Source organism: Aythya ferina, assembly GCF_964211825.1.
Source record: "Aythya ferina genome assembly, chromosome: 7".
In the NCBI taxonomy this organism is placed as follows: domain Eukaryota; kingdom Metazoa; phylum Chordata; class Aves; order Anseriformes; family Anatidae; genus Aythya; species Aythya ferina.
The window spans coordinates 25,118,510-25,130,871 of record NC_140302.1 but is presented as its reverse complement, the minus strand read 5'-3'; the positions used below and the strand labels follow the sequence as shown (position 1 = coordinate 25,130,871).

At 51.7% G+C, this 12,362-nt stretch overlaps 1 protein-coding gene across 6 annotated transcripts in view; it reads left to right on the top strand.

The window, feature by feature from the left end:
• Positions 1–12,362, top strand: part of SH3PXD2A (SH3 and PX domains 2A) — a 231,564-nt gene that overhangs the window by 132,390 nt on the left and 86,812 nt on the right. For 5 of the 6 annotated variants that reach the window (XM_084525924.1, XM_084525923.1, XM_084525919.1 and 2 more), the window contains exon 6: positions 2,156–2,184. In XM_084525924.1, the coding sequence (XP_084382050.1) occupies positions 2,156–2,184 (29 nt within the window). Of the gene's footprint in view, positions 1–2,029; positions 2,185–12,362 lie in introns of those variants that run through there. The other variant, XM_084525921.1, reaches the window with a different exon arrangement.

Here is a 12,362-nt window from a genome sequence, read left to right as displayed (position 1 = left end):
AATATCTTTTTTGTTTGTTTGTTTGTTTTTGTTTTTGTTTTTTTTTTTAATCTCTGCCTTCTTTAAATTGCATGGATGAGTCATTTATGATTCCTTTATAATTAAAAGAATAAAAAAAATCATTTAAAAGCTTACTGCAGTCACACACACAGGCCCTGAAAAACAGCTCGAGACTGGGGATTGATGCGGAAGGGCAGCGGGATGGAGGTCTGGGTTTGGAGTGTTTTGGGGCATCTGCGCTGGTGCAGAGGGAGGGCACAGCCAAACCATCTTCTTCCACTGTGCTTTCCAAACCTGAACACTGACTTTGGCCTGATCTGGTGGGCAAAGACATTCAGCACCATCCTTAACCATATTTGCTTGCTTGCTAATCACAGCCATCCACCAACAGCCCCCTTCCAGTCCCAGGCTGTGCTGCTGGGATGCTCCAGGAGCTCGGCTGCAGACAGCCGGGACAGGCAGCAGGGACTGAAGTGATCACCAACCTTCTGCACGGCGGGGCATTAGGTTAAAGCAAACGGTGTGCGGGGATCCCAGCAGCGTTTCCCCTCCTCACCATTTAGCACTGTGAAATGTGAGGCAGCTGAAGGCAAGGACCAGGCAGAGGCTGCCACGTGCTGGGGGCACTGGGCTGACAGCAACCGCAGAGCTCCACGCTGGCGTGGGAGCAAAGCTGAGGCTGCTGATTAGATTTTGGGGGTCGTGCCTTCCCCAGCTCACTGTGAGAGGTCTCTGTTTTGGGCACCGGATAGTGAGCATTATATCTGCATATGATATCACTTCTGCAGAAGAAGCAGCCTATTCATCAGCAGTAGCATCTTCACATCAAATCCCACAGCAGGCATGACTGCAGAAACAACCATTTAATTGAAACAGAAGCGACGCTGGAAAATTCAGAGAGGGTGCAAAAAAATCCCGGGTAGCTGTTACTCACTGGAAGCACATCCTAGACATGCAAGGCACGGGGTGCATGCGGAGTGCTGGGAGCAGCAGCTGGTTGAGATGTAGCTCTGCCCTTCAGACACGCGTTGTTTCTTCAGATGATCCCCTGAGCTGGCTGGAAATTCAGTGCATGAATTAAATACACAGTTCGGGGTAGCTGGGGACTCCTTTTTTCGCTGTCCCCTTGGAGCACACAGAATGCTGCAAGGGACAACCCCGCTCCTGGCAGCCTGGGACATTCAGAGGCTGCTGCCGCCCCTGCGGTGGGATTCCTGCAGCCTCCTGCAGGGAGCCTGGATGATTTTCTCACCGTTATCACTGCCGGGTGTGCGGTGTGTGACCGTGCTGCGGGCACTGTGCCTGACACTGATGCCATCGCTGCCTGCTCTGCCCCTGCCCCGGCTCCCGGCTGCGCAGACCCTTTCAGAGCCGGGGCTGAGATTTTCCTGAGAGCGCCGGGGGGAAGCACAGCCCTAGCAAAGTGTCTCTGTCCTTGCTTCTGCTTATCCGAATCAGTTCTCGCAGCTCTGTTCTGTAATTTCTTCCCACTTCTGTCGCAGCTTTCTGAGCTTTCAGCTGCTCTGTCAAAAGCAAAGGTGCCGACACCCTCGAAATCCCTATAGAAAAGTAAGGGGTCGCTCCCCATCCCGGAAAAAAAGAAGGAGGGACAAAGTTTGGGGTGATTTTTTTTTTCCTCACGGAAGACAAGTGCGTGTCAGAGATAGCTAGGAGGGGTCTGGAGGTTATGCACAAATTAAGCAGTCCCTGAAAGGAGGGGACTGCAAGCCACGCCAGATAAGCCCGTAGCAGCCACAGCCCTGCAGCGAGCAGCTAACGTTCCCTTTCCTCTCCAGGGGAACACCAGGGGTTAATTCAGTAGCCACGCGTTTAATAGCTCGATTTAAAGGGGAAAAAATGACACCCTTCTCCCCTGCCTTGCTGCTGGTGGATGGTTTGCTCTGTCTAGCTGATCACATGCTCCCCCAGCCCCTGGTGCTGCAGAAGCCCCAGCTGCTGCTGCTGATGAGCCGGTGCTGCTCAGGATCTGTCCCAGCCCTTGCCTGTCAATGCCTTGCAGCCCTGACCTCCTCTTTAAAGGAGGGAGTGGGCAGGATGAGCCCTTGAGCATATGGGTGGAAATTTGGGACGCGCCCCTTCTCTCGCCACCGCTTCCAGCTCTAACCATGTCTATTTGTTGTTGTCTTTTTTTCAGGGACTATGGATCTTCAAAGAGAAAATCAGGTAAGATACCAGGCTTTCTATGTTCTGCATGGTTACAGAGAGGACTTTTTTTTTTTTTCTTCTTTCCCCTTCTCCTTTTCAAACCTTCCCTTTATCTTGTGCTGCATGAAATTGTGTAGCAGTAACTTTGGGTTGCTGAAGCCTGCTACAGACAGGCATCGGATTATTTCTTCCCTGCTAGAAAGGAAAAGAAACCTGCCTTGTACAGTATTGCAATTGAAATGACTGCTTTCCTCTAACTGTATTTATGCAGCTCTCTCTAATCCAAGAGGGTAATTGTGTTCAATTTCTTCATATTTTTTTTCCTGAAGTATGTCTTTACCTGAGCTCAGTCAAACTGCAGCCTGAGAGTTGGGGATCCTTTTCATGGGGGGTGGAAGAGGGAGGAAATGCTTTTCTGTTCTGACCTGAATCTTATTTTTGCCTTTCTAAAAGGATGTGGTAAGGCTTCTGATGCAAAATGTGTCAGGGTTTGGGCTGAATCAATGGCTCAAGCTCAGTGTTTTGTTTTTAACTCCTGGATTCAGATGTCCTATAAAGCCCTTAATCTGAAACTACACAAAACCAAATTTTCTCCTCCCCTTGGAGCTCTCGGTGATTTTTACAGATGTGCTTTCAATAGGGAGTAGGGACATGTAATTATGGGCCTCTGCATTTGGCTGCTCTGAGCTGGACGTGGTCGGCTTTCCCCCTCCCTTCTCCTAAGCACCTGCAACTCTCATTGACTTCGTTTGGAGTCCTGGGTGCCCCGAATCGCAATCAGGACATCCAAAGGGGCCTTTTGGACCATTAGCAACTCCTGGAAAACTCTGGCCTGTGTGGATGGGAGGGGAGGGTTTTATTTCTTTATTTTTTTTCCTCTTTAAGATGATGATGATGAAGAAACACTGCAATGGCTGAGTCTCTGGGCAAGATGAATGCGAAGTACTGATCTCAATGAATGTCGCTACCTAGATTGATTTGCTAACTCTGAGAGCTTTTATGCTGCAGCCCTGTAATAAGCTAAGTGATACAGTGATGCAGAGCTGTTCCCTGATGCCATCCTGTGCACTAAATGGCTGTTCCCTTTGCAGGCCGGTGCCTGTGGTGCTCTTGCCCTGAATTCATTCAGCAGTTACTGCAAATGCAGGTGGGGGTGGTAGCAAAGGGGCAGTGTGGCACGAGGTGCTGGCCTGACACTAGAAACTGGAGGAGATCTCATCTTCCCCATGTCCTACAAAGCTTCTATCTGCGTTGCAATTAAAACGGGTCCTTTTACAGAGGTGCAGGTGCACTTCTAGCACGTAACGTTAAGTGAACTTTGCACCGTTTGTGCAAAATGGGCAGTGAATTAAATGGGCAGTGGCACTCTCCAGAGGGGCAGGCTGCAAAGCTGCGAGAGCTCCTGGCTCGCAGTGCCCTATCCAGAGGGCCGAGGGCTTTGGGGCCCTGCAAAATGTGCTGAGAAATGCTGCTGAAGTCCCTGGGGCGACCTGATTTAGCACTGACCTAGAACAGCCCCAGAAAACCAGGAGAGCTCTGGGGCCAGTGCCCCAGTTGTCATACACAGGAGCTACAGCATTGCTCTTACAAGGGATGCGAGGAATTGCTCTGGGAGCATGAGGGAATTGTTCCTGCTCCATTCCTGTGGCTCCATGGAGAAGCTGGGACTGATCTACCATGATGCTGGGGGAAGAAGGATTAAGTTGAGCCTGTGGAGCTGAGGCACCAACTGTGCCTGGTGCTCTCCACTGGCCTCCTGCCCTGAGGCATCTCCAGAGCCGTGCTCATCCATCCAGGAGGCCATGGCTCAGGCTGGGCTCCCCCTCCTCGTCTCTCCCACCTCTGTGTGCTGCTTGGGCTCCTTTTGGGGCAATTTCTTCTCTGTTTCTTGCTGGCTGACTGCTTGCAGGACGTGGAACCAGTGGGGTTTTCGGGATGCTCTTTCTCCACTTAGGCTGCACTGACAGGAATGCGAAGCAGCTCCCCGACCAAAGGGAGCTGGATAAAGGGGCTCTGTTCTCAGCCATCTTCTCGCCTGAATTTAGGGTGGCGGGGGAATGCTTGGTTCTGCCTGGAGCTGGATGTTGTGGGAGTACGTGCACAACGAGCCAAGGAACATGCCCAGGGAGTTGGTGGTTACAGCCTCTAACAAAGAGCAGCTTTATGACACTTGATCTAGCGAGGGGGTAAATAAGCACAGCTTCCCAGCCTGCGTTGTAAAGAGCCTTTTAAGATAACAAATAACTTTGAAGCGCAGTTTCCTCTGTAGGTGCGAGCACGACTCCATCCTTAAATGGGACAAAGTGGCACTTTTAAGTGCAAATGTCTCCCAACAAATTGGACCTGAGAGCACACATTTTGCCTTGACCAAGGACGAGCTGGGAGGAGACTCCTGCACGTGAGCACAGCCATCCCCTGCTGTCGGGCAGGAATCTCGCAGCTGCTGCATCTCAGGCGTGGCAGGCAGGGCACGAGCGTGCTGATGGCAGAAACATTTGGGGAATGCCTCCGACAGCCAGCGCCACCTCTGTGCTGACCTCTGCCTTGCCAGCGAGTGCATTTCTAGCTGGTCTCGTGCTCAACCCTTAAAGCAGGGAGAAATTGGAGAAGTTCAGAGTTGAAGAGGAGTTATGGAAACATTTATCACTGCAGCTGATACTGGTTGTAAACATTTGGAGACCTTCTGAACCACGCGCAGCAGCGTGGCCCTAGCTTAGCTAAACAGAAGGGTCTTGCAGTGATCTGGGGCATCTCTGCGTGCCAGCCCTGAGCCAGGCTTCCTCCTGTGCAAAGAGCTCTATAAACACGCAGCCCTTCCCTGGGCTGTGATCTAATTATAAACGCTTTAACCTGCAGCCAGCCCCGAGAGCTGGAGCTTTGCTGAAGCAGCTGAGGCTCTGCGTAGGCACGGGCATTTGGCGTGACCTAAAGCACCACGTGTGCTGTTACCTTGGATTGCTGGGGCTTTGCTTGACGTGCCGCAGAGCTGCTTTGGAGAGCTGCCTTCATATTTCCAGTCAATTGAATCGTTGCTCTGCGACCATCTGTCAGCGCCGACAAGGCCTCAGTACAACTGCGAGGAGCGGTTCTGGTGGGCATAATCTGCGTGCTCGCAACAAGTGCTCCCATCCAGGTCTCTCTGAAGACCCTCTGTAGCAAACAGGGAAGGAATTCCCCTTCAGACTGATCCCTCAGTCACATTAACCAAGGGAACAGCAGCTCATCTGTCACTCCAAATAGGTGCTAGTTCTGCGCAGGCATCTGCTGGGGCTTTCTCTCCTCAAATCAAAATAAGGGCAGAATGACTTGGAGCCTGGTAAGGGATGTTTGCATGGTACATTACGAACCACAAATTAGGTTAATCCACTCTCCCAACCCTACCAGCTCCCATCTGTGCATGGTGAACTAATTAACCCTTGAGACATCTGCTAATCCTGATGTGGCTCGTAAAAAGCAGTTGGAGGATGCTTCTCCCCAGAGATGTCCCCCATACACACACTGCGCTGTTGCTGGCTAGAACAAGCTCCAAACTCCTGGAGTGTGTTTTTTTCCTTTGCTGAGAATCTTTCTTTACTTGTTTCATGCCAAAGTTGTTAGACTCTCAGTTGTGATGCTGGAGCAAGCATCTGAGACCTGGTATTTGGTGGCAACAGGGAGGTGACACGGGCTCCAGGGCTTTTCCATACTGAATCTTCATGTTTCTCAGTTACTGAGAGTTCCCCTTTTTAACAAAGATAGCAGAAGATGCTGTTTCACCTCTGCTTTCAAGGCTAAGGAATCTGTTTCTGCCACCTGCCCTGTGGGCAGCCAGGCTCTTGTGCACACTCCTTCAGTGCCTGCTAGCGAAAGCACTGCTGGACTCCCCCTTCTGAAAGCATAACAAAATCCCCCCCTGCTTGCTCGCTCTTGCTGGCTTTGAGCTGCTGCTTAGTGGCTTTTTCTTACCCTTCGTTGCTGTGGGGTAGGATGTCCCCCTCTGAGGGGAAATAAACCTGAGGTTTATGGCTCCAGCAGCACCGCGGTGTCTCCCCTCTCTAATTGATCGGATCCTGCCTGCATCAAGCTGGCCGGGCTCTGGCGGAGGCTGCCAGCTGAAGGCTGTTTAAATAGCCCCTGGAACTGAGCACTTAGAGAATTAGCTCAGCAGCTCGCTCCAAGCCAGTGGTGCTTTGGTGAGGACGTTGATGAGGCTTGGCTTCCCCAGCACAGAGAAGCATCCTTCAGCTCGGTTCCCACGTCCAGCTCTTGGACTCGCAGAGTGCTGCAGCACCCAGATGACAACCTCCGGTCCCTTCCCGTTCTGCAGCCTGAAATGAGGAAGGATGTATTTGCTGGCTAAGTAAATAAAAACTTCAGAGTCCATTTGAAGCCACTTCTCAAATTCTGTCTTTTTATAGACGTCTCTGTAACGCTCTCTTATCCCTCAGCAGGGAAATTAAGCGGAGCTGAGAGAGGGACGGCAACTCCAGCCTGAGGGCCTCCGAGTGAAGGAGAAGCAGAGCGCTGGGCAGGTGTTGCCCCACCTTTAGGGAGATGCCTCAAGTGCTGTTTGAGTTATCAGGGATAGATTTTTCTCTTTCCTTTGTAATTACAAAGGAGAATGGCTCAACTCTTTGCTCTTTTTTGGGTTTATTGTGGAGCTATGCTCATCACCTCAGAGCTCAACATCTTTGGTCCTGTCACACCACACATCTAGCCTGCGCTTACAGCTCCGTGGCTTGTCCTGCGAGTTTCTTTTCTTTTTATAAATGACTTTATTTTCTTAACTTCAGTTTGAACTGCCTCCTTTGAGGTAATATGGAGAAAATGAATGGTGTGTGCTAGCCCTTCTGGGCTTAATCATTCAGCGGGCTCACAGATGTGTGAGCCATTAGCTGGACCTGCGTGGCTGGGGCTGTTTCTACCTGTCCCAGGATCTAGGAGTTGACCCCAGGGATGAAGTCTTGCTGGCACAGCTATGAATACGGAGTCCCCTGCTAGCTCATGGCTCTCTGGCAGGCGTTTAGCTGAGCATGGGTATGGGGAGAGAGGAGGACGCAGAGCTTCCAGCCTTAGCAGGTATTTTATGATACTTATGAGATGGGTTAAATGTCTTGATTTCCTTCTGCCCTTCCTCTCCCCCTGTAACCACCAAGAGGAAGACTGAATCTCTTAAACGGGCCTTCAAAGAGGCTAAACCTGAGAGCAGGCTTATCAAGATGTTGGAAAAATCCAATTAACTACCGTGGTGAATCCCACTGCGAGGCTGCGCATCGTCTGTCCAGGTGATAACTCAGCAGATGTCTTGGGGCAACCTGCGTGGAGTGCATGAGTGACGAAGCAGGCAGCTGGTTGTTGCTTAATGAACCTGAGCCAAGGTGAGAGCAGCAGCAAAGCTGAAATGTGGTTTTCAACCCAAGTGCTAGTTTCAGGCATTCTGCTCTCATCGTTCATTTCTCTCTGACATCTGTCTCCCTGTACTCCATCCGAAAGGAAAGCTTTGGCCAAGAAGGGTTTTTGTTTGTTTTTTAAGGCAGTGAATGGGGATCTAAGCTTGTCCAAGCTCATGGCAAGTCCCCAGGAACATCTTAAACCACACAGCTTGGGCTCGGTGTCTCAGTCCTTGCAAGAACTCTGTGGTGCGACGTGATTCCTGCAGGCTGAGGCACGTGCTCTTGTTTGTGCCCTGATGAATCACATGTGCGTGCCGTGCTCCTCGCCTTGTTTTCTGCAATTAGTCCATGCAGGAGCAGTGATGGGGGCTGCCTTGGTGTCCTCAGGCTGGGTGCTGAGGCTGGCCTGGGGCTTTTGCCAGCCGCTGCTCTGCAGCTTCACGAACATGTGTGGACAGGAGTGCTCCTGCTCAGCAATCAGGATCTCCTCTCCCACTTACAATTAACCTCCTTGGCTCCATGTGCTAATTACCACATGGAATTTAAACACCAGAGCAGATTCTGGCAGAACATCTTGGTTCTCACTTAGTGTTTTTTTTCCTTTTTTTTTTAAGCAGGAGGATAAAGGGAATTAGAAATAAAAGAAGGGTAGAGTAAGCAGAAGCGTAGCAACCGAGGCCCAAAACAAAATTTAACATGTGGTTACTGGGGCTGCACATCCTGGGCCTGGGTCTGGAGGGAGCCAGGAGTTCTTGACCCTGATGTGCGTCCTCGGTCCAGTTCCTGATGGCAGAGCTCCCTCTCCTCACGATGGAGAATTAATCCCTCTCCTAGCGAATGTGCTCCTCTCTCACTGCCGTTCCGTTCACTGGCTTTTGCCTGATGTAATAATTCCCCAAGCAGCTCGCTTTCTTTCCTGATTTATTTTAATCAAGTCTGTGAGTTACCACGTAGCTGAAGCAACGTCAGCTCTGCCAAAGCAGGGCTCTTTGCTCTCTGCTCAGCTGCACCGGCACCGAGAGGGGTCTGAGGAAGAGCTCTGGCTATGCCGGGCTGTCTCCATCCCCGTGTGTGACACTGTTTTGCATCTCTGGTCGTGGTGTAAATCTGTCCAGTCCACCCTCCAAGCCCAGCCTGGGGGATTCTGGCAGGAGGAAGCTGATCTCGCCATCCTCCTCGCACACCACATTTTTAACGTCGCTGTTTAAACTGAGACGCTTTGGCCTTCTGCCTGAGGCTACTGAAGAGAAGAGCAGATAGAGGAGTTTATTCTTTTTCTTTCAGCCTTCCTGCTGACGAGATGTGTAGCCTGCTGGCTGTACGGGCTCGCTGGCCTCTTCTGGGTGGCCCAGATGCCGGGGGGAGGAAGACGAGGACAGGAGAGGAGCAGTTGTGTGTGCCTTGTGTGGGCTTTCTGCTTCGCCGCCCGGCTTTTAAGCTGAAGTGTGGGGACAGGGTGCGGGATTAGGGAAAGGAATGTGTTTGTGCTCCCTGCGCTTCCCAGCTCGCAGCTAACACTGCGCAGAGCCCTGCGTCGGGGGGAGAGGGCCGGGTGGGCAGGGAAGGGCTGCAAGAATGAGGTGTGGCTGGAGCACGGCAATGGAAGGCAGGACAGCGTGCACCCTGCTGAATGCCCCATGTGTGACCCAAAGGGGTGTGATGGCTCTTCTCCTGATTTTTTGGGGAGTCCTCTGTTCTCCATCTGCTCCTGTGCTGCCTTCCTGCTCGGTCTGACAAGTGGCAGATGGTGCTAACGCTGCCTGCGTGGGTTTTTCCTCTCCTGCACGCAGGGAGCTGTGGTATCAGGTTTTCATTTTGCTGCCTTCGATTAGGCAGGTGAGAAGTGCACTCAGGGGCTGGAGTGCACCGTGATGGTCCTCAGCCTCTGCAGGAATCTCTGCGTGGCACCAGCGGGCTCCAGCTGCCTGGGAGGAGCAGAGCTTTCACCTGGGGGTTGCGATAACAATATCAGGCTGGTGAGCACCTGAATCTTGAATCTTCTTGTGAGAAGGAAACCCGGATGGCAGGGTGCGTGGCCTTAAAATACTGAGAGCACTCAGCCCACAAACAGTGTTCCCTAAGGGCCTGAAGCTTAATGCATGATTTTTCACCATCACATTTGGGTTAGCCTGTGCCCAGCCATGTGACAGACAAAACCCTCACCAGTCTGACGTGGCTGGGGTGGCTCCTCTAATCAGAGGTGGCTGCAAACATTCCTTCTAGGTGCTCAGCAGGGGTTATCACATATGTATCAGTGGGCCAGCTCAGCCTGCTGCCAGCCAAAGCAGGCTGCCCGGACACGCTGCTGCTGCACTGCGCTCCCTGCGCTTGGCTGGGGGACTTCTTGCAGTGGGGATTTGATTCTGGCTCTTTTTTTTCCTTTCCTTTTTGAGTGTTTGAGCCATGCACGACTCCTGGCATTCCTACGTACCCGTGACTTTCCAAGTGCGATGGCCGGGGGCTCTCTGCCCTCCTCCTTGGCAGTGTCGAGGGCTTTTTCTTACCCCCCTCAGACGAGTGATGCTCTCAGTTTGTACAGCTGTAGGTGTGGGCTGGTGTTCAGATATTCCAGGCAATTTCCAGCAACTCTGGGAACTTCTACAAAGCTGTATGCGCAGGGAGCATAGCACTCATGTGGGAAGCAGCCCTCCCCTGCCATGTGGAAAGAGTTAATGTGCACGATGGCTGCCAGAACAAGCCCTAAACAGCCCTGTGTACTTCTGGGCTCGCAAATGGGATTAGGACGGGCTTTTGCAGAAGTAAACAGAGTAGAAAATTGGGACTCCATATTTTTTTTTTTACCCCAAGCTGTTCCTCCTGTAAAGGACAAAGGGCTGAATGAGGCGGCTGGCGTGCAGCATGTAAGCAGGGAGCTGTGCTGTGTGCCTCACAGGCAGCCCCTCTCACCCCACAGCTCCGTCCCGACTCGGGCAGGGACTCCTCGGCTGTGGCTTTCTCCCCGGCAGGAGCGAGTTATCCAGATGATGAATTTCTGAGTCACGTGAAAGCCAGATGCGAACCTTTTCCAAGCAGCGTGTGTGGGTCCGGCGTGCGCCAGGCAGCCCTGCTTACGTGGCAAGTGGAAGTGGGCTGAGACGGGTGTGCAGCGTGGTGCCGGGGAGGCGAGGAGCCCCAGCAGCTCCGGGGCAGCTGCTCCTGCCCAGGAGGGGATGGAGCTGCCCGGGCTCAGCCCCTCTGCTCCCACCCTGCACACACACGGCCCCTCCGAGCCCTGCCTGTCAGGAGGCTGAGCCCAGCGAATAGGACTAAAATTAAAGGGTTTATTTAATGCCTGCTGTCAAATCCTCTTACTCCCGTGCTTTAGCTGGATTTGCATATTGGGGAAACACTGGGGATTATCAACTAGCCAAATATTTGCCGAGATGTAGCTCTTTAAGGGACTGCCTGTCGAGCAGATGGCGTGTGGAGCGGAGGTGATGCTGCTCTGCTTTAGGTGTGTGGGAGAGGAGACATCTCTGTGAAGATGAGAGACTTTAAAACACACCAAGTCTCCGTTTGGGGGGGGAAAAAAATAAATACAAAATGGACTTGAACCAATCTCGGTATTCCTTCAAAGGCTATCCTAAAACACTTGCTTTAAAGGTGCCACACCAATGTCCCAGCCATAAGAACAAGCGAAGCTTATTTTGGCAGCTGTGGGGAGGGCCGGGGTGGTTAGCAGGACCACCCTGGGTCAGGCACCGGGCACAAATGTTGGTTTTGTTTTGGGTCCCTCTGGGACATCAATGGCACAGCTAAACAGGATGCCTTGGGCAGCAGGGGTTGAAGCAATCGACCAAAACACTCGTAGCCTTTCTGTGCCATCCTCCTGTTTCTCCTGCTCTCTGTTGTTTTCTGCCTAATTGAATGAGTTAATTGTGTGAGCCAGGGGTGTGTGAAAATGGTTCTCATTCAGGCTGAGGCTCATCTGCTTTTTTTCTTTGCAATTTGCTCTACAGCCATGTTGTAGAGCTACAGGTGGGCTCTGATACAGGATAACTGCTAAAAGCAGGTACTTTGGTTCCTCAGGGGTTGGTAACACCCTGTATTTTGTCCCCCCTCCCCTGGTCTAGCTCTGTCGTATCTCCTTACCTTCTCATTAAACCACTGTCAAGCCCCAGCTGGAGGCAAAGAGGCTGGAAGAGAAAAATGAGGTTGTCCCTCAGCTTGGCTGGAGAGGAGGGAAGGGCAGTGACGAGTTGGGGCTTACCTGTTCTGGGCAGCGTGGTGCCCTACCTGAGCAGCTAGGACATCTGGCACTTCATTTATACCAGCACTTTGGCATGCTTGACCTCGGAAATCATGAATGAAATAAAATTTTAGCTTCTATTTTCAGTTGTGCCCTAGGCGAGGAACGTTTCAGTGAACAAGGCTCTAGCCTTTTCTAAGAATTGGGCAGCTTCTAAGAAACACCCCACTGCAGCTTTTTCTTGCTGATTTATCAAATACCACCGATGGGATGAGAACACCCCCGTTCGTCTCTTAGTGCCTTTAATGGTGATGGAGGAGCAAAAAGCATTTACCCCCCCAGCTCCAGCCTGAGAAATCACTGGACCACCAGTAAGTTCTCTGGAGTGGAGCACTGATTGCTGACTTCCCAGGAAGTCAATACAGTGTCAGTTCAGTCTAAAATTATATTACTTACTATTTTCACCCTTCTGGGTAAGTTGGGGAGGGTGAATGGCTGGGAAATGAATCTGCAAAAAGCTCAGCTGCATTCACCACTGCAGCCCTTGGCTATCTGAGCCAACAGTGTTTGATTTTGGAGAGGACTAATGCCCTACAGAGCTGATCCCAGTTGGAGAAGGGCAGTCCCTTTCAGGT